Source organism: Buceros rhinoceros, unplaced genomic scaffold (genome assembly GCF_000710305.1).
Source record: "Buceros rhinoceros silvestris isolate BGI_N320 unplaced genomic scaffold, ASM71030v1 scaffold17032, whole genome shotgun sequence".
Taxonomy (NCBI): domain Eukaryota; kingdom Metazoa; phylum Chordata; class Aves; order Bucerotiformes; family Bucerotidae; genus Buceros; species Buceros rhinoceros.
Window position 1 is genome coordinate 1 of NW_010400841.1, and position 20,234 is coordinate 20,234.

A 20,234-nucleotide genomic window follows, 5' to 3' on the forward strand; every position below is an offset into this window, starting at 1 on the left:
CCAGCCTGGCCGGGCGCGGCTGCAGCGGGGCCTTTTGCCAGCAGAGGAGGAGGAGAGAAGGAGGGCGGCGGGCAGACAGCAAGCGAGGGAAGAAGGAATGGGAGAGGGTGAATGGGATGGAGGGACCAGCAGGGCGGAACGTAGGGGCTGAGGCTGGCAGGGAGCGGAGGAAGGAGGGATGGCAGGGGAAGGGATCAGTTTTGGGGGTGCACCTTGCTTCTGCTGGGCAGGTGTGAGCCTGCTCTCACCTTACTCTCTCTTCTCCCTGCAGGCTTCCTTTGGGAGTTCGAGCCCAGGTATTGCTTCAGCCACCACCTTCTCCAGCACCTGGCCTGCTGCTGACACGATGCTCTCTCCTTCCCAAATTTATCCCCTCGTAGCTTTCCTAATGCTTCATGTGCACGCAATTAACCACCTGTTAGGTTTTTAAGAGAAGATGTGCTTTGTGGAGTCCTTCGCTTAACTCTGGTTGCAGTTAGTAATTGACTGTTCAGAACCCAAAATGAAAACAAAGTTTTGTAGCACTTTAAAGTCAGCATCTCAGCAAAGCTCTGTAGCCTGGAGGGAGACTGCTTCTCTTGTTGCTGACAACTACAGGCTTGTGTAAATTTTTGACTTCTCAGTAATAATAGAAAATGTTAAAAATTATAGCAGTAAGTATTTTTTAAGACTTTAACTGCTGTTAGAGCAAGCATAGTTAATATCAGCAGGACTACTCACAGGAGTATTTGGGGAATGTGTTTTCTCTCTGTAACTGCCTTCTGCAGTAGCTGTTTGTCATTTTTTTAATCTCATGAATTTTCTTGAACTTATATTTTTGAATAGAGTTTTAAATATTTTAAATGAGATGTTGAGCATTTGGAGCTACTAAGGAAGTGGGACTTTTTATCTAAAGTCTGAGTGGAATGGAACTTCCACTTGAGTTCTCAAACATCAGATGAGTTAGAATAGTGGTTAGAAGCAATAATCTTGAGCACACTTACATATAAATATGGATTAGATTAAGGCAGTTGACACCTTGAGTGGGATGTGATGGCCAACAGCAGAAAAATTCCACACGTAATGTAGTTGGAGTAGTGTTATCAGCTACACTGGAAGTTTTATGAGCCCATAATATGAATAGCATGTGAATAAAAAGCATTTTTGCCCTGAATGTTTCTCTACAGTATGATGCTAAGACCTTTCACAATATTGTCTTAAGCGAGCTAAACAGAGAATGTTTACTTCAATTATTTGCATGTAAGGAGTGAACACTTAGCATAACTGCTGAAAAATTAGTTCAAAGCTTTAGTACTCCTAAGTGTTAGTATATGCAACCGCCTCTTTCAAGGCTGGAAGCAGTGCAAAGAGAGACACAGCTTTATTTTTTTGAAGAGGATTGAATATTTCTAGCTCTTCCTTTCAAAACTTCTGAAGTTCTTATGGAAGTAGTTCTTAATAAACCTTTCTTTGCCTCTTGTAAGACGAGGATTGGAACAGAGCACTGGTTTGTAAGAACTGGAAACCAGAAGAAATCCTGATCTGTTTTTTTTTCTCCATTCTGAGAGCCATAAGAAAGAAAAACCCCGTAAAGAACAAAAAAACCTCTGTAATTTGGTGATTTTCAGTGTAGAAGACTGACTTTGCAGTGCAGAATACTTGTACCTTTAAAACTTGCTGAATCTAGCGATAACCTTTGTAATAGCTGACAAAACGTACATAAAATAATAACACTATGTTTTTGAATGGCTCGTGAGTATCCTCTAGAGGAATAGAAGTGTTTCTTGGATCACAGGATTGTCACAATTGCTTTTTAATTAATGTGATCCCTTAGAAGCATTTTGTTAATTCAGGTGTGTTTTCCTCGCTATTTCTTGAAACTCTGCAATGTTTGTTTTTCTTTTCTAGATAAAGTGCTAAGAATTAAGTTACTTTTAATTCTATCTGTGAGGCTAAACTAATCTGTAGTGTCACTGTTTATTTGGATGTTAGTAGGAAGCTAATCCATAAACTGAGTTAGCTGTTTACCAGTGTGCTTGTTAGCATATAAATCTCATAAATAGAGTAAGTCTAAATCTTACTGAAGATTTAGAGTCTGGACAACATGGGAGCATCTGGTTCCTCCATGTTGAACCCAGGACAAGTCTAAATCACAGTCTTGAAGCATCTGAAGTCTTGTGATAAGGATATTCTGAAAAATCTTTTATTCAGTAAAATAGTAATTTGGGATTGTACTTTCTGAAACTTTTTAGGTAGTTGTCCCAAGTACTCTGTACTGCAAGAGAGAAAACTGTGTCTATTTCTTATAAATAGGAAAGTGGGGGGCCAGCTAAAACAGCTGAATTTGTCAAGTAGTTTGGAATTTGTTCCATTTATTCTATGGAGAGTTCTGACCCTGTATGTAAAGGAATTCATACAACCATGTTTTTTTCTGTGATGCGATTTCATATATTGGTATAGAAAAAATGTCTCGGATCATATTTTTTTGATAGTTGGCTCTTTATCATCTGAGGATCATGACTTTGACCCATCTGCTGAAATGCTGGTACATGATTATGATGATGAGCGAACTCTTGAAGAAGAGGAAATGATGGAAGAAAGCAAAAATTTCAGCTCTGAAATTGAAGATTTAGAAAAGGTAAGAGTGACTCACTCTCTCGTGAATGTGCGTGCACGTTGTAACTATTCTAATGGAAAGAATGCATAACCTGTTCTTCAGTTGGTTTTGTATAATGCGGTTTTCCGGCAACATGCCTTTACAGCTTGTTTAAAAAAAGAAAGGAAAATCAGGTTTGGTTAGGATACAGCAGCGCATCTTTGTAAAAAGACTGAACTTAACTTCTCAGAGGTATTAGTGTTATGTTAAGTTCATATCCTTCTTTTTCGCTCAGTAGTCCTTTCATGTTGATAGAGAAATCACTGAAGCAAGGGTTTTTTTTTTTGTCATCTGATACCACTTCTAGTTTTGTTAAGTTGGAAGTGGACATTTTTGCATACTGTTCAGCGACAACTAGTGGTATTTCATTCTGTTGGTCACATTTTGCTTTTCCCATATGCAAACAAACAGTCCTGGTTTAGACATGATGGATCACATTCATTTGCTATGTAAATGGTAGTTCTGTGTCTTAGTCTCATCAGTGTGGCATTCTGCAGGTGTACAAAATGACCAGCATGCTCCTTGGTTTTTCCCATTCCATTTTACACTCTTTAGTTACATGTTTTTCCAGTTTACACCTCTTGTTCATCCGTGGCAGTGCATCATCTGTTTTAAACACTGTTGGATGCTGAACATCCGCAAATCAGTGTTGTTTGGTGACCCATTTACACCCCTCAGCATAACTGCAGGTCAACAGAGTTCCAGGAAAGTGTAACTTTTAGCATCAGATACGAGGCTGTGGTTTTGTAGTCCATGAAAAACAAATTTTCTAAATGTGGAGTTGACAATGATTATGCTCCTGGTTTGGTTTTGGTTTTTTGGGGGATTTTTTTGTGGGCTTTTTTTTTTTTTTTCTGGTTTTTGGTTTTGTTTTTTTTTTGTCCTGCTACCTCTGTAGTTACATTTTTCCTGATTATGAACTTGCAATTATAATAGTGAAAAAGCTTGCCAAGTCTGGTTAAAATGGAGTTGTTACTCCGCAAAATTATCTTATTGCTTCTATAATAGAAGGAAGAAGAACTTTGAGCCACTCATCTTAAACACTTTATTACTTTAGGTCCCGATCCTGGAAAGACTTGGACATGAGTTTACGTTTACCCATTGTGAAAAGTCTTTGCAGGACTAAGACCTTAGCTGACTAAGAAAACAAGTAATTTAATCAGTGTATGAGTTCAACAAGAAATTTTTAAAGGTAATATAACTTTTAAAGGTATAAATATTAGAATTATTTTTAATATTTTGATAGCTTGAATCAGGTAACTAAAGAAATCTCCACTGTTTGTTGTTTCATTTATTGTATTAGGGTGCAAGTATGGTATTCCTGAAATCATTTGATGAAAAGCTGTTGCAAAATCAAGTTACAAATAAGCCTTTCTCTTGATTTTTGCCTTCTGTATCATTAGCTGTCTTTCTGCTATAACTTTCTCATTGGTCATTATAAAATATATTGTGTGGGAGATGGAAAGGAGGGCTGTGAAGTTGCTATATTGGTTTATTTTTGTGGGTTTTTGCTGTAGCTACGTAGGGCTAAAGTCTTCAAGTTTTTCTGTGTTTCTCTCTTCTAGGGGGGTTGTTAGTGTTTCTAGGCTATCTTCTATCTTAAAGAAATATAGGCAAATCATGCTTTACAGTATGAATGAGATAAGGAGCAGATTTTTAAGCATTACTCTTCAGTTTCTTCCAGTAAATAGTTTTCTTCAGTAGCTTAATGGGTTTTCACTATATGTCAAGAGACATGGTTATGAATTATTTCAGTCCTGTACCTGAAAAGATTTTTAATTTTTAATCAAGATTTCTGCCTTCAATTAAGTTTTTCTTTGTTTGTTTTTTTTATTTTGTTCTTCAAAATATGTCTTACCCTTTTCGGCCTGAACCGTTTACAAGTATTTGGTAATATGTTGAAATGTTTCTAAATCCTCTTGTATTAGGAAGGAAACATGCCACTGGAAGATTTACTGGCTTTCTATGGCTATGAACCCGCGATTCCAGTTATGGCAGGTTCCAGTGCAGATAGCTCTCCAAGTGAACTTGCAGATGAACTTCCAGATATGACTCTAGATAAAGTAAGTCAGAACCATTTTCCCTTTTAATATGTTTTGAAGACAGAAATTCAGGGGACTTCAAATTATGTTTCACTATCTCTTGATGTTAACAAAATGTGTTTCTCAGTTAATTTCAATACACAGTATTATTCTGCATTTGATCTTTTTCAAGGATAGTGAGAATCTAATTAAAATTATGACACTTACAAATGCATAGCAACTTCAGTGGCATTTTATTACCACAAATGAGAAATGAATTAACAGTTCTTCTAAAACACATCCAAAAAAACTTCAAATAGGTGGGGTTTGTTTTTTCTTTAATAGATGTAGGATTTTTTTATAATCTATGCAATGTCCAGAAAGAATAATTCTGGTTTCCAACATGCAAGTCAAGTATCAAAACATTTGGGGATAACTTGAAAATGCATTCCTGAATGCTTTGGAATGTTGCATTCAAATGCATATCATTTGGAAATATCTTGGCTTCAGAGAGTGAGAGAGAGACTGGTTTATGTGCTCTGACTGTATGTGTTGCATTGCTGATGTAAAAAAGTGAAACTTCAAGTTTTGTGATTTGCAAACTAACTTAGAATTCTGAGATTTTAATCTGATTTTTGGCTGTAAAGCATATGTAGCTATAATGAGCATTATGAAGTAATCTGGTCAGTGTATGTTGGGTTTTTCAGTTTGCTTTGTTTTGTTTTGTTTTTTTTTTTACTTTCTGTGAGAATGATGTAATGGTAAACTCCACAGAAAGTAGGGTATAATGATGGCTCTGCACATCTGATTCTCATTAGGATTCACAATTGTGTTGAGGCTACAAAAATGTAGTCGGCTTGTTGTTTAACACAGTTCTTTCACTTCCTAAGCTCTGTAGAAACATTCAAACATGTCTGCTAGGTTTTTTCCTTAATATCTTTTTTTTAACCTACAGAAGTGTCTTTTTCTTTTTTTTTTTTATTTTATTTTAAATTCTGGGAAGATAACAGGTTGCCTGTTATCTGTAACTGTCCTCTCAGCAGAAGTCTACAGAAGTGCCTTGCTGGTTTTGCTTTGGTGGGGTTTTTTTGGAGAGTTGTTTTTTGTTTGTTTGTTTTCCCAGAGTTTAAAGGGTAAGCTTTTAAAGCTGTGTTATCAGTGATGCAAAGAATGACAGAATTCTAAAGATTGGAGGCAGTTTCCACTGACATTTTTCACTGGAAGCAGTGAAGGAACATCTGAGACTGATGCTTGCAGAAGTTGCTTCTTTTGCAGTTACTGTAATAGAAGACAAAGGGGAAATGAACCTCTGTGTTCAACTCTGAAATGAATAGTTACATTTGTTCTTAGATTAGGAGGAGCAAACTAGCTTTTTAGTTAAAGGAGTGTGGTTTGCTAAATTTACTATGGTAAAATAATTAATTTTAATTAATGAGGTTTAAAATTACCTGAATATAAATGCATACCAGGCTGTACATAATAATCATCTGAGATTTTATTTTTTCATTTGAATGATACAGGAAGAAATCGCCAAAGACCTCTTGTCAGGTGATGATGAAGAAACACAGTCCTCTGCTGATGACTTGACACCATCAGTTACTTCACATGAGGCTACTGACTTCTTTCCTCGGCCATTAAGATGTAGGAAACCTGATTTTATAATAGTATTCAAAATGTCTTAGCATTGTATATAACTTCCTAGATTAAAATATTAAAATTAATGAGTAGTGTTGACTTTACTGGGAATAGAGAAATGGTGCTTTGTGGGATGTCTTTGGTTGGTATTCCTGATTACCTAAAAGGCTTATATTTGGTACTGTGCTCAAAGCACAAGGAAAACTAATTTTTCTACAAATACAGTAACTTTATAGTTAATGTAGTATTGAGGAATACCCTTAATGCTTTTAAATATGTTAGTGAATTACATAAATATGTAACTCATTCTTTGCTGCTGCTTTTAAGCCAGTGACTCCTCCGTGCAGCCTGTGGATGTGAACTGGGATACGGTTTCTTTGTGATTATTTCCCTTCGCACATTCAGCATTTTTCCATAGGACTTAATGGGGTGAGCCAAAGTGGTTTTATATGGGATGGGTCCTGTAAACCCATGACCACCAAAATTTCTCTGCCCATGGAGCTATCTGTTACGGGAAATATCTGAAGACCAGAGATTCCAATATCCAGCCTGGATGAAATACTCCCAATTGCCCATTGTAGCTCCTTTGTTCATTGGTGTACTAGAGCTGGAGCAATGTGGAGGATCTTTATTGCAGTTTTAATTTGGCAAGTATCTTAAGCTATTCCAGGGCGATTTCATTCCTCTAGAGAGGGGGATGGTAAAGGGGGGTATGCTGCCTCAGTCATCCACAATTGTAGCACTTTGCATGCTGCTGATTTTGTAATAAATATAGGACATTTGTATTGAAAGAGAGAGAAAAAAACCCTTAAAAATTATAGTGCAGTTTTTTCAGTTACAGTCTCCAAACTTGCAGGCACTAAAGCATTGCTTGTGACCTGTTAATTAATATGACACTGAAAGCATGGCAGCTTTGGAGAAAGAATGATTAGTCCCTCATGTTAATGAGGATTGAGGCACATTCATCTTTGTTTTCAGCTATCTGATTTTCTATCAGAATGTCACTTTCCCTGTTAGAACTTCTGGCTGGATGTTTTAAAATAGAATTTTCACCATTTCAGGGAGAGAGAGCTGTCAGGGTTTTTTTTGTTGGCCTTTTCATATTCTTTTCTTACCTCTCTCCATTTCTCAGATGCTGAGATAGATAACATTATTTTAAGATAAACATGTCTAATACATAATACAAGCTGTTTTATTAAATCCACATTAATTGGGAAAAATAACTGCCTGTGATGATCCAGTCAAATTGTTATGTCATGTATTCAGGTTAGCTTCTTGCTAGCTACTTCTAACAACAAAAAGATACAGACTGGTGATTGAAGTAATGACTACAGGAGAAGAGCTTCAGTCCGTGCAGTCTTGGATGTTGTCTCTGATGTTGATTCTGTTCCGTTGTGGAGAAGCTAAAATTGCAACCCTATTTATGAGCTGAATTTATTGTTCCTGAAGTTTTATAATACAAAGTAGCTCTAATCGTATCAGAACTGTAGATTCTATTCTGCCGGGGATTACACAGCTGTAAAAATAGAATTACCTCAGAACCCAGTACCACAGTGTTCCAGATTCTAAAATATGAGTTCTTTTAGGAGTACCATGTTTGAATCACTTGGAGTGCTCTGCTTGATTTCTTCCTGGGGCAGGGGGGGAAGATTGAAGAGGAATAAGCAGTCGTTTGCTGTCTTTTGCTTATTCCATTTTGTATAACTGTCCTGAATCTTCTCTCCATGCTGAGGCAGCCTTGTTTAAGGGAGCATTTTGAATGCCCATTAAAACGTAGATAATGAAGACATGCCTTCAACTTTACTTTTTGTGATTAACCTGAGACTAAGTCATAGCACTGGAAATTTTCTGGTTTTCTCCTACCTTTTCTGCCTTTATTGAGAAAATTGATGAAGAAGAGTTACCTCATTTCCTTTTGACTGTTAGAAATACATCAGATGATTGTCTCTATTGCAGTGATGATCAGTGTTTAAATTCTGCAGTGTACAAGTACCAGTGCCTTCTGACTTCATGCTAGTTTGACTGAAGTGCAGATTAACAGACTCATGATAAATGTCTCCCAAAATAAAAGCAGGTGCTCGTTTCAGAAGTAAAGTTCTGTGTTGGAACTGAAAATTCTTCCTGGCTAAAACCAGATTTCTTTGTGTTTGAAGCAAACACTACGTGTGATGGAGATAAGGAATCAGATGGTGAAGATGTAGAGGCAGACAATGGCAATTCATCTGAAGATTTGAGAAAGGTAATAACTATCTTAAAGAAAAAAGGTTAAAAAATGTTAACTGTTAAGAAAAATGAATTAAGATCTATAGTATGTATCTAAAATTGTACTTTAATTCTGTAATTCTCTATGAAAGGCCAGGCTGACGGCATTTTTAATGATACCATAAACAAAATATTAAGTTACTACCTTTCCACTTTTATTACATCTTCAGGAAATAATGGTTGGCTCACAATACCAGGCTGAAATACCACCTTACCTTGGCAGATACAGTGATGATGAAAAGGGTAAGTTCTGACTGATGTATTTTATGTTTATACATAACAGTTGATAGAAAAATGTTATTTAAATTTGTAAGGTAAACTCAATACTTAGTTAAAGTCTCAGAGACCTAAAAAAAAAAAAGGCACTAGAAAACTGAAGAGGACAACCACATAATTATATCTCAGAAATCTGATCCTTAAACTTTGAGAGGACATTCTCAAGAAAACATTGGAGGGTGGATTACAGTGATAATTCTGAAGTATGTAGTAATATTAGAAGGCAACAAAGTGGATCAAGACAGAAATTTTTTCATCAGAGTATCATAGCTTGGCTATGAGCATGTAACTTAGTTTATACTGAAGATCTTCAAAACATTTTTTTTCTTGTTTTTTGGCAAACACAGAATCACATAGAATCATCTGGTTGGAAGAATCTTTAAGATCATTGAGTCCAACTGTTGACCCTGCACTGGCAGAGTCCCTAAACAATGTCCCTCAGCACCAACATCCACACATCCCCAAACACCTCCAGGGATGAGGACTCCACCACCTTCCTGGGCAGCCTGTTCCAATGCTTAATGACCCTCTCTGTAAAGAAATTTTTCCTGATATCCAACCTAAATTTCCCCAAACAAAACTTAAGGCCATTTCCTCTCTTCCTATTGTTTGTAACATGGGAAAAGAGACTGATACCCATCTCACTACAACCTCCTTTTAGGTAGTTGTAGAGAGTGATAAGGTCTCTCCTCAGCCTCCTCCAGACTAAACAACCCCAGTTCCCTCAGCTGCTCCTCATAAGACAAGTTCTCCAAACCCTTCACTGGTTTCATTGCCCTTCTCTGAACCTGCTTCAGCACCTCAGTGGCCTCCTTGCGGTGAGGGGACCAAAACTGGACACAGTATTCAAGGTGCAGCCTCACCAGTGCCACATACAGGGGGACAATCGCTTCCCTGCTCCTGCTGGCCAGACTATTGCTGATATAACAGTGTGCATTGTAAAATGGATATGGGAAACAAAGCAATAAACTATTTTAAATTTCCATAGCATGAGGTCCTGATACGCTTTTTTAAAAAATGCAACGTTTTAAATATGATGTTATTCCAGTGTAAATTTAGGTTAAAACCTGCAATTTTGCTAGAGCAGGAGTAGAGTTCTATTTTTTCTCTTTAGAAACTTACACTATGAGAAAAATACAGCACATGTAGCTGTGGAATTCAGAAACCAAATAATGAAAGAAACGTGCTTATGGGTGGGACAGCTGTGAAATGGAGTAACAGTTTGGGGGATATGTTAATAAATTAAGGGCATTCTGATTTTTACTGCCAATTTTCCATATTCTGTAAGTTGCTTGTGTTCAAACTGTAACATTTCATGGGTGTTATTCTAATGAAGTATATAAAGTTTTTTCACCATTATAAAATACTTTTTTGAAGAGTGATCCATTGCAGTAGCGAAGAAGAATGTTTGATATGGATGGCACTGGAAGGATTAGCATGTGAATTTCTTTTGTGTTGCATAAGAAACCTATTTTCTGAGTCAAGCATGATGCTTATGAGTTATAAGAAATGGAGAAGAACTGGATTCATCTGAATAGTCCTTTTTCTATTTACACATGTTGACTTCCCCTCAGCCAAGAACTAGAGAAGTGCCAGTAACCAGAAGATGACCAGGAACTGGTTAATCTGACAATTTTCTTTGGAATGAGCTGATGCTAGAGAGAACCAGTGAGAGTCTTGTCTGTTGGCATGGCCAAGAGCAAAGATGTATCTCCCAGATAAGAGATCCTGAGGAGCTCCTCTCAAGACTATCATGGACTCCAGTGAGAAGTGCTGGGTTGTCTTCGTTGATGAAGGAATGTTGATGAGGGTCAGCAGTGCTTGGAGAGGTTGGACCTGGGTGTAGGGATGGAGGATTCTGTGAAAGTCTTTTCTATACTCCCTGAAGAGCTTGTGATGGCAGACGGACTTACATTACTGCTGTATAGTCCCGCCTACCAGCTTTATGCTGGAAGGCAGTTCTGCTCTTCTGTAAACCTTACATTTGTAACATGTCTGTTTGAAAGCTTCACATGTTCTTAAGCTGTAGCAGAGGTTTCAGGGATGTAATTTTATTCCTCACCTTTAGCTTAATATTCTTTCCTGCAGTTTTATGAGAGACTTGAGAATCTTGATCTCTTGCACTGTAACCACCATTATGCTAGTGTGTTTGAATTGAGTAACTCTAATTTTGTATTGCCAAGAGAGTATGTGAAACGTGTGCAGTGTAATCACGTGTATTGATCGGAGTAAAACATTTATAGTTTGATCTGGAACTGAAACACGTGCACAGACTGACAAAGGTTCAGGCCAACTCTCACATATTTGCGATACATTGTCTTTCAAGTAAGCTACCTTAAGAGATGCTTACATGATTTCAGTAGGAGAGGAAGACTATATATCCCAATTGCTTGTAAACTATGCAACATACAAGTTCGTAACATCATTCAGTTGTTAGTAAATGGAAAAACAAATGACCACATCAAGCCTGGGTTCTTGTTACATAGTTTTTGGCAGATTTTAGTTGAAAACGACCAATTAGCCACCTCTTCTGTTTTTTTCTTTAATATGTAATATTTGAAATATTAAAGTAATATCCTACACTCTTGTACTGTAAACAATAGCTTGTTTTTTGAAACAGCTGTGTAAAACTGTGATGGCTCTGCTAATTTGTTTATATGAAGATCATGAATACATTTGCGAAGTTTGACTTGAATCATTAGCTGTAACAAGCTGCTCCTTTGAAAAGACTCTTAGTCTCAAGAATTCAATCCCATATCTCATCCTCATGGAACCTGAATCTTTGCCGTGTCACACTGCAGGGTCTGTCTTAACTTGAGATTTTTGTGGAAAAAGTGAGCTGCAATTTAGAAGTGACATGATGGTGCTTGATTTGATTACTTGTGTGTTCCTGTTCTTTGTCTTTGTGAAAGAGATTTTAGTGTTACAGCCTTAAATATGTCACACCTGGCGTTAATGGATTTCTGTTTAACAGCCTATGAAAATGAAGACCATTTACTTTGGAAACCTGATGTGATCTCAGAAAGTAAAGTTAAAGAATACCTTTTTGAAACCTCCTTAAGAACAGGAAATGAAAAAATGATTGGCAGAATTCCTGAAGGACTACATACACGGGACAACGAACAAGTATGTTTTATATCCTGTTCCATTTGTGACATGTTGCTTTGTAATTAACAGGTGTTCTCTTTCTCTGCCTTGTGTTAAAAAGGCAGCAATACAGAAATTCATATCTTTTTTTTTTTTTAATTAGAAGTTATTGGGGTCAGGATCTTATTTGTAATTTTAAGCACATGCTTAAACTTATGGGTATTTGAATGTTGGCAGTGTTGTGATCTGTGATGTTTCTGATTGCTGTGCTGTTGACAAATCCACCTTTTTTGATAATCACATGTAATGTTTTATATTTTCTTAATTAAACCTTGCCTTAAGTTCCGAATGGTTTTGCTTTTGGTTGTTAATTTTAAAGCTTTCATCATGTGTAAAGGTAAATCTCCATTCTTACATTAGATATGCTCACTGAAAGGCTAGTTCTAGAGGTCTAGATTGGGTATTTGCAAACTTTGAATCTTTCTAAAGACTTTTTCTATTTTATAGGCGCTGTATGAACTTCTTAAAAGTAGCCATAATGTTAAAGAAGCAATTGAGAGATACTGCTCAAATGGGAAGGCATCTCAGGGTAAGAGAGAGTACCTGGTTTTTTTAGAAATATGTGTTTGGGGGTGGGAAAGATTAAAAAAAAAAAGTTGTATAGAAAAACACTGAGTAAGGATCAGATTGATGAGCACACCCATGATGTCTTCAGCACAGATTGGATATAATCTGACTATTGGCCAATTGGAAATTCCTGCTAGAGCAATTTGCAACATGTGAAAAGGCTTGTGAAATCAGCTTTTCAGCTTCCCTCCTTTCCTCCATTGCTGTTCTAGTAATAGCACAGACTGAGGAGAGGGGTGGGAGCAGCAGTGATTTTGCTGCCTGAAGACAATTCTTACCCACACTACAGTATCTTTTGGAGATCGTGATCAATTATAGTCTGATGACATTTATACCAAAAGCGGGAGAACATAGCTGGCTATATAAATAAGCCCCACTCTCTTCCTCACTGTGCTAATGTTGCCCTATGCCAACCCTGTATTTGCACTTCCATATAGTTCCATAGGTCTTCAGTAGAGGGTGGAAAGCTTTGCTTAAGTTTACAGTGGAAAAGAAGCTTTATTATTAACTTTATTACTCCCTTAGATTAAAATCAGATTTTATCATTGACCAAAGACAGCTTTATGTGCTGTATTTTGACATACGTGTTGCATAAAGAGAAGCAGACTATGCGCCCTGGTATAAATTGATATTCTGGCAGATATTCTACTCACAACTGGATTGAAAGGGAAAAGCTAACAGTACCAGCCTGAGCTGGGACTAGACAAAACTAAAATTGCTACATATGCATGCACATCAAAGCAGGGAGTTGCTTTTGAGTAAGTCACTTTACACTATAAATATCTGTAGGGCCCCCATTCCCAAGCCCACTGAGCTCTCCTGTACAGGTAGTGGGCTGCAGGGAGGTGATCTGCCCTTTGGATCACCTTTATGAATCTAAGATGCCTGAGATATCCCTTCTTAATTATATATAGACCCAAAACAATAATCCCTTTATCTTACTCCAGTTTTCCTGCTTTTCACACACCTAATCATCTGAAGGGTTAACTCCAGGTCTTCATAAATAGTCAGTGATTGAATCCACCACCCTGCTGACTATGCCAGTTTTTGTCACAGGTGAAATTTTTAAGAAAAATCATTGGTATGCACTAAACTATAAGGCTTTATTACTCATTAAATGATCAAGTGATAATTAATCAATGACTGGTAATTAAAATGACATTAAGCAATAATCAAGTAGTAATTAGAAAGTGTTTTAACAAGGATTTAGTAATAATTGGTAATTAGGTGGTGGTTGAGCACTCTTAACTCTTACTACACTTCTAATAATTAAGCTATAGCTTGATAGATATGTATGCATGTTGCTAGCATACAACATACTTCTAGGCTTATGTCATTTACCTTGCTGCAGTCATCACGTGCTGGGTAAGGGGTGCCTCAAGCCTGAAGGGTAGCCTTGAGGGGTGTGCTTTCCCTGCTGAAGGGGAGAGCACCACCATGCAGCTCGATGCTGTACACGAGAGGTCAGTGGGCTGGAGGTGGGGGCTACAGATATTTATAGTGTAAAGTAACTTACTCGTAGGCAATCCCTGCTTTTATTTGTGTGCATTTGCGCAACTGTAGCAGTTCTAGTTTTGTCTAGTCCCAGCTCAAGCTGGTACTGCTAGCTCCCCATAAGACATGGCCTAGACTCCTTATTTTCTGAGAAGATACAGACTAGCGCAGTTCTCAAAGTTTCTGGAGCAGGGTTGATCTCAGTCAGGCCTGCTTGTTGGTGACACTCGCTCAGTCAAAGAGGGGACTCTCCGTCACAACAGGTCGTTCCTTCAGTCTTTCCAACAACAGCTTTTCTTTGTATCCTGTGTGAGAAGAAACACTCAGAGAAATTGTCTTACTTACTACCTCAAGGATGTTGTCAAACCTTTTTTGGTCTCTTGATGGCAGACTTACTGAGAAATTTTGAATAGTTTGAATGGTTTTTGCCCTCAAAGATAAAAGATTTCAGAAATCTAATTTTTCTATGCGTCTTCATAAAGGAGAATGTTAGATTGCAGGTAGGATATCCATACAGTAGAGGGAAGAACACAGATCTAAATAACTGAATGGTTGGTTTTTTAGAATGCAGTTGGATATTTATCCATTAGGAACAAGTATTTTATTCTCTGTAAAAGGTTAGTGAGTAAAATGATGTTTATCATACTATTTTTGTAATTGTCTAGAAGAGATGATAGCATGGACAGAAGAAGAATGCAGAAGCTTTGAACATGCACTTCTGATTTATGGAAAAGACTTTCATCTCATACAGAAAAACAAGGTTAGTATTTCATAATAAAATGGAGAAATTGCCAGAGGATACGATGCTGAAAAAGCCCTGCAGAAAAGTGAAAGCCCTGCAGAAGAGTGAAATACGAACCAGTGTGTTAAAACCACCTTGGCATTTTTTTGCTAATTTTTCCTTAGATGTCAATGGAAAAGCTAGGCACTGAGAGATGAATCTCTGAAATTAACTTCTATTGACTTACTTCCATTAACGCATTTGTATTACAATTTAATGTAAATGTGTGCCTCTCCTAGAAGTACAGTATTTCCATACCACGGCTGTGGGAGGAGACAGTGTTCTTTACTAACTTATTTTTTGTCACCAGCAAGGTGTAAGTTTACAAAACAGGTTTAGCTCTTTGTGCTTTCAAAAAGTGTAGTCGTCCATCAGTGCTCTCTAGTCTGGCCAGTGAAGGAGTTCTAATTGCAGTCAGGCTTGTTTCTGATTGCCTCCTCTGTGCCTGAAGTACAGGGAATTTTTTAATATATATACATATATTAATTTTTTGTTTTTTAAACAAAACCAGAAGTTGACAGTATGGGTGTTTCAAAGTTTCTGTGTGTCTTCTTTATGCATTGATACCACCTTAAAGGGTTTTTTTCTTCAGGACTCTAGTGGTTTTGTTGTATTTCAGGTAAACTTGGTAGAATTGTGGCTGCCGTTCAGCAGTAGTCACCTAGTCCTGCTCAATACCTAGTTTAACCTGTCCTAAATAATGTTTGAGTGGTTCAGATTTTAAGTGGACTTTACCAATAAACAGTAATTCATCAGAGATGCAAAGAAATCATTTAAAAATATTTTTTCTAGCATGCAGCAAATTACTTGGGTTGATGTATCTGTCACTATGGACCAGAATTTGTTTACGACGTCCACTGTTTGTTTTTTGGTTTGTTTGGTTTTTTGGGAGGTTTTTTTGTTTTGTTTTTCTAAGTAGGTAAAATGCCTGAAAGTTTAGGGAAAGTTTTGGGATCCGGCATAAGCTGATGTCACTTGTTATAAGGAAACTATCAGCTAGACAAGATTTGGCGTGTGGAGGAATTTAATGAGATGTTTCCCAATCACTGTACTGCAGAGCATTGTTAACTGGGACTTTACGTACTAACATATGGACCTCTGATTGTTTACTTCCCTGCCTGGTAGGTTTGTGTCTCAGCTATCAAGGAATACACGCGAGGCATTTTGGTTTCACCACTGATGTTTCTATAAGTTTGGTTAAGCGCAGGCATAGTTTAATATCAGACTATATCTGGATAGATTTGTTGTATTCTAGTTGTAAAACTTAAAAAGGAACTGTAAGCAAATGATGATATAAAACATTCCTGCGTCTAAAAACGGACATAGTTTATAAGAATATGGGTAGAAGTAGTGACTTCTGAGAATCTGACTTCACAGAGCAACCTCCATCTTGGCGAAAAAGACAAGCAGTTAACATAGATCAAAATGAGTCTTCTGAGTCCTAAAGGACTTTCTTAACAAGACTACAATTTTCTTTTGTTGTTTAAGAATTTACTGTTAGGATTTTCTCTTGTCCTAGACCTCCAGAGTTCTGGACTTGTCTGGAAGTAATAAGTACCTAAAGTCTTTTCTGCTTCCCTTCTCTTAGGTCATTGATTTTCTGTTTTTTCCATCATAAGTGCAAGTCTATCTTAGAGTTTAAAAAAATTGTTACATATATTTTTATATATAAATACTTCAGATGTAGATACAGTTTCAGTCTAGTTTTCAAAAAGCCAATGAAGCACAGAGTAGAACAAATTAATACTTACTTTAAACTGTAGATCTCTTTGTAGTCTCCTAATTTAATTGGTTTGTTCCAGATACTAGAACAGTAAAACCAACAATATTGCAGGAATGGGAATTGGGGAGATGACAAACCAAAAGTCTTTGCATTAATCTTGTCAATTCTTCTTGACTCTCTTTAGGTAAGAACCAGAACAGTTGCTGAGTGTGTGGCTTTCTATTACATGTGGAAAAAGTCAGAACGTTATGATTACTTTGCTCAGCAAACAAGATTTGGAAAGAAGAGATATAACCATCATCCAGGAGTTACGTAAGTAGAACATTCTTGGAATATGTTTTCTGTTGCAAAACATAAATGTAGGGTGTTTTTCCTTCTGTCATTGCTGTGTAGTGCTGCAGTGGCTCTGGCAACTGCAATTAAATTTATCATCGTTTTTAGGCTTTGTTTTCCGGTTTAAATAATACATTATGGGTGCAATATTATTTCAGGGACTACATGGATCGTTTGGTAGATGAAGCAGAAGCCCATGGTGGAGCAGTGCATTCTTCAGCCTTAACATCTAATAGTCGAACAGAAACCATTCCTGATCAACAGCTGAGCATTCTGAACTCTATCACTGCCAATGAGTTGACAGGTAAATCAAGAAAAAAAGAAGTCTTTTTGTTGTAACTATGGAAACAACTATTTAATTTGTATTTGTGTTCATTTTTTTTCCAGCATTGACAAATAGTGTAGCTACAGTCTGCCACCCTTCAGACGTGAACTGCCTGGATGACGCCTTTCCTTCTATGGACAGCTTACCCCGAGCACCAGTTAATCACGTGCCTGTTGGAACAGAAGAATTGCTTAACTTGCCTAGCAATGGTGAAAGTGATTGTTTTAATTTATTTGAGACTGGCTTCTACCATTCAGAGCTAAACCCAATGAACATGTGCAGTGAGGAGACAGAAAGACCTGCAAAGAGATTGAAAATGGGAATTCCTGTCCCTGAATCTTTCATGAATGATGTGTCTGTAAATAACCTTGGTGTGGACTTTGAGAACCACACACACCATATTACCAGTGCCAAAATGGCTGTTTCAGTGGCTGACTTCAGCAGTCTATCTGCAAATGAGACAAATGGTTTTATCAATACCCACAGTCTTCACCAACATGCTGCCCTTCACTCAGAATGACTACGGAAACTAAACAAACAGTGGGTACTTTATGCAGTAGTAGTAAACTTGATGGGAGCTATCAGGTTTGCTTAGTCTTTCACTGGAAGTTTGAACTTTATGACATCAGTGATGTCTTTGTATGAATAGAACTATATCTTGATTTATCAAGAGTAATTTCTTTTTTCAGTCCATAAATGTGGAAATGTCATAGGATGTTCGGCAGAGTTTGGGACTAAGACAACTCTGCAGTGCAGCTTTAAGCTCTGTTTGCAATTTTTTTTTTCAAGCCTGTAGATGGAGGCCACCATTTCGAAACCAGCACAGAAGTTCTGAACGGATTGGAGTGGCTTTTTAGTCTAAGTTACTTTTGCCGTAACGGATGCAGTGGAATAACAATGTTTACAGGTACCGATCCTGATCCCTGCGCAATGTAGCATTTTTTTTTTTCTTATAAAGGCAGGGATGGGTTTCTTTGTTTTAAACTGCACAAACATACAAGGATGTTTTTTAAATGAAACCTTCTCTCATGTGATACTAGAGCACTTCAGTTTACAAAACAGCAAATTCATCTTGGTGGAAGGTAGCACAAGGGACTTAACATGAGTAAAGTGTGAAAACCTACACTTCAGTGCTTTTGCAAAATTATAGGCCATGGCTACTTTACACAGGAGTAATTATGCTGCCATAGGTGTCTGTGTACTTTAAACTTAGGTAAGGCTTAAATAGATGCAGTTTAGGCTATATTGTATTCAGATGGTTTTGTCCACGACATTGAACAGTAATGTACCTTAACTTTCATGAGGCAGCCGATGTATAAAGCTACAGTCTGCACAGCTTAGGATTTACCACTAAACAAACAGTCTGCATTTGGGAGACACATTAAATTGTTCAGAGCACTGCAGTTCAGAGTGTTGCAGTTTTGAGGGACTATATCGTTTATATAGGAATAGTAGAACCTTGAAGTATGTATTTGAAAGGTTTTCTTTAGTGTGGGTTGCATGTATTTGTTTTGGCAAGTCATTGGCTCAAAAATGACGCTTCACTACCTTGGTCACATAGAAAAGGTTGAGTTAAAAGCAACTACTTAACCTCAGTGATTTTTTTTTTTTTTTTTTTTTTTTTTTTTTTTTTTTTTTTTTTTTTTTTTTTTTTGAATGTTGAGTGCGATTTAACCATCCAGAAAGTTTGTCTTCTGAACATTTGTCCTAATTCTTGTGGGAGAGTCAAACCAAACATAGTGTACTGGCTGGAAACCTCTGTTGTAGAATACAACTTGCAGGGTTTTTCAACAAGAATCTGAACCTTGTTTCAATAGGATTACCCCTTTCTTGAAGTACTTTTTCTTTGCACTGTTTGATTACACATTCATTGCCACTAATTTGTATTCATTATTGAAGTGATTAAGTTTGCATTGTTGGTAATTGCAGTAGTTGCTTCAAAGTTATGCCGCATAATTAGGAAGTAGTGACTTTAATATTTGAAAGGGAAGAGGGTATTTATTATGCATACTGTGAACTGCATTGACATCCTGAGTTTTGGATGCCGTATGGAGTTTTCCTTACAGCATTGTAATGAAGATTGCTGTGTTTATGCAATAGCACATTTGCCATATTAAAAACAAATTAGTTTAGCACAGTGGACAAAAGTAGAGACAATTTTGTAATCAGTCCTTAACTTAAACATCTGAAATGTAATTTTAGTAAGTACACAGTAAGTAACAGGTAGCCTTGGCCCTGTGTAGTACTCTGACATTTTTAGCCAAGCTGTCAGCTTCTTGTTGCTGTGTTTTGTGCTGAACTTTTGTACCTTGTTTCTTTTGTTTATGAATCAACACATTTTATGTAATTTTGTAAAATACTGGCCATAATCTTCCATTGTTACACATTCAAGTTTATCTATGGGTTTACAGTGAGTGGCTGGTCTGTATAAAAATCATTATACAAAGATGACTGAATGCTTATACCAGTTGCACTTAAATGAACATGCCCATTCTCATTAGCTGATGCAGTAATATATTCAGTTTATCTATGCATTGCTGGGCTCTTAATATAGACAGAGACGTCTAAGGTTTGGGTTGTCAGCAAGTTGAATGGACACTTTAGTTATTTAATAAAGACTTTTGACCAAAATTCAGAAAATGTTATGAGAGAAAAATGGGTTCCGGCTAGTCTAATAGATTTTTAAATGCTGATCATATTTAGCCTGTTGGCTAGCTAGCTGGTACCGTTTACTTTTAATTCCTTGTTAAAATGAGGCAATAATTTGCAAGATTTTGTAAATATGTAAATTCTTCATATCTTTTTAGATATCTATTTCAATATTTTCTGACTACTTCTGTGTATAGTAACATTTTTGTGCATGCTTGATGTGACATTCATAAATTTGTACCACTATGACTTTATCCATGTATAATAGCTATTTATTGAACTTTTCTTTTAAAAGCTGGACTTAGTTATTTTTCTCTCGGTTTAAACATTTAAATGGAGAATTTGTTAGTGTTTATTAAAAGAATTGTGTTTTGAAAGTCAGCAGG

At 36.9% G+C, this 20,234-nt stretch overlaps 1 protein-coding gene across 2 annotated transcripts; it reads left to right on the forward strand.

Annotated features, from left to right (window-relative positions):
- Positions 1–274: 274 nt before the first annotated feature.
- MIER3 (mesoderm induction early response 1, family member 3) lies at positions 275–17,964 on the forward strand. 2 transcript variants are annotated; one of them, XM_010132058.1, is made up of 12 exons: positions 275–296; positions 2,472–2,617; positions 4,564–4,698; positions 6,177–6,297; positions 8,445–8,530; positions 8,724–8,796; positions 11,804–11,955; positions 12,424–12,505; positions 14,703–14,797; positions 16,726–16,853; positions 17,033–17,178; positions 17,262–17,964. In XM_010132058.1, the coding sequence occupies exons 2-12, from the start codon at positions 2,519–2,521 to the stop codon at positions 17,717–17,719; spliced, it is 1,575 nt and encodes a 524-aa protein (XP_010130360.1). In that variant the 5' UTR covers positions 275–296; positions 2,472–2,518; the 3' UTR covers positions 17,720–17,964. The 2 variants fall into 2 exon arrangements, with proteins under 2 accessions (XP_010130360.1, XP_010130361.1); XM_010132059.1 differs by having other exon boundaries at positions 14,706–14,797.
- Positions 17,965–20,234: the final 2,270 nt, after the last annotated feature.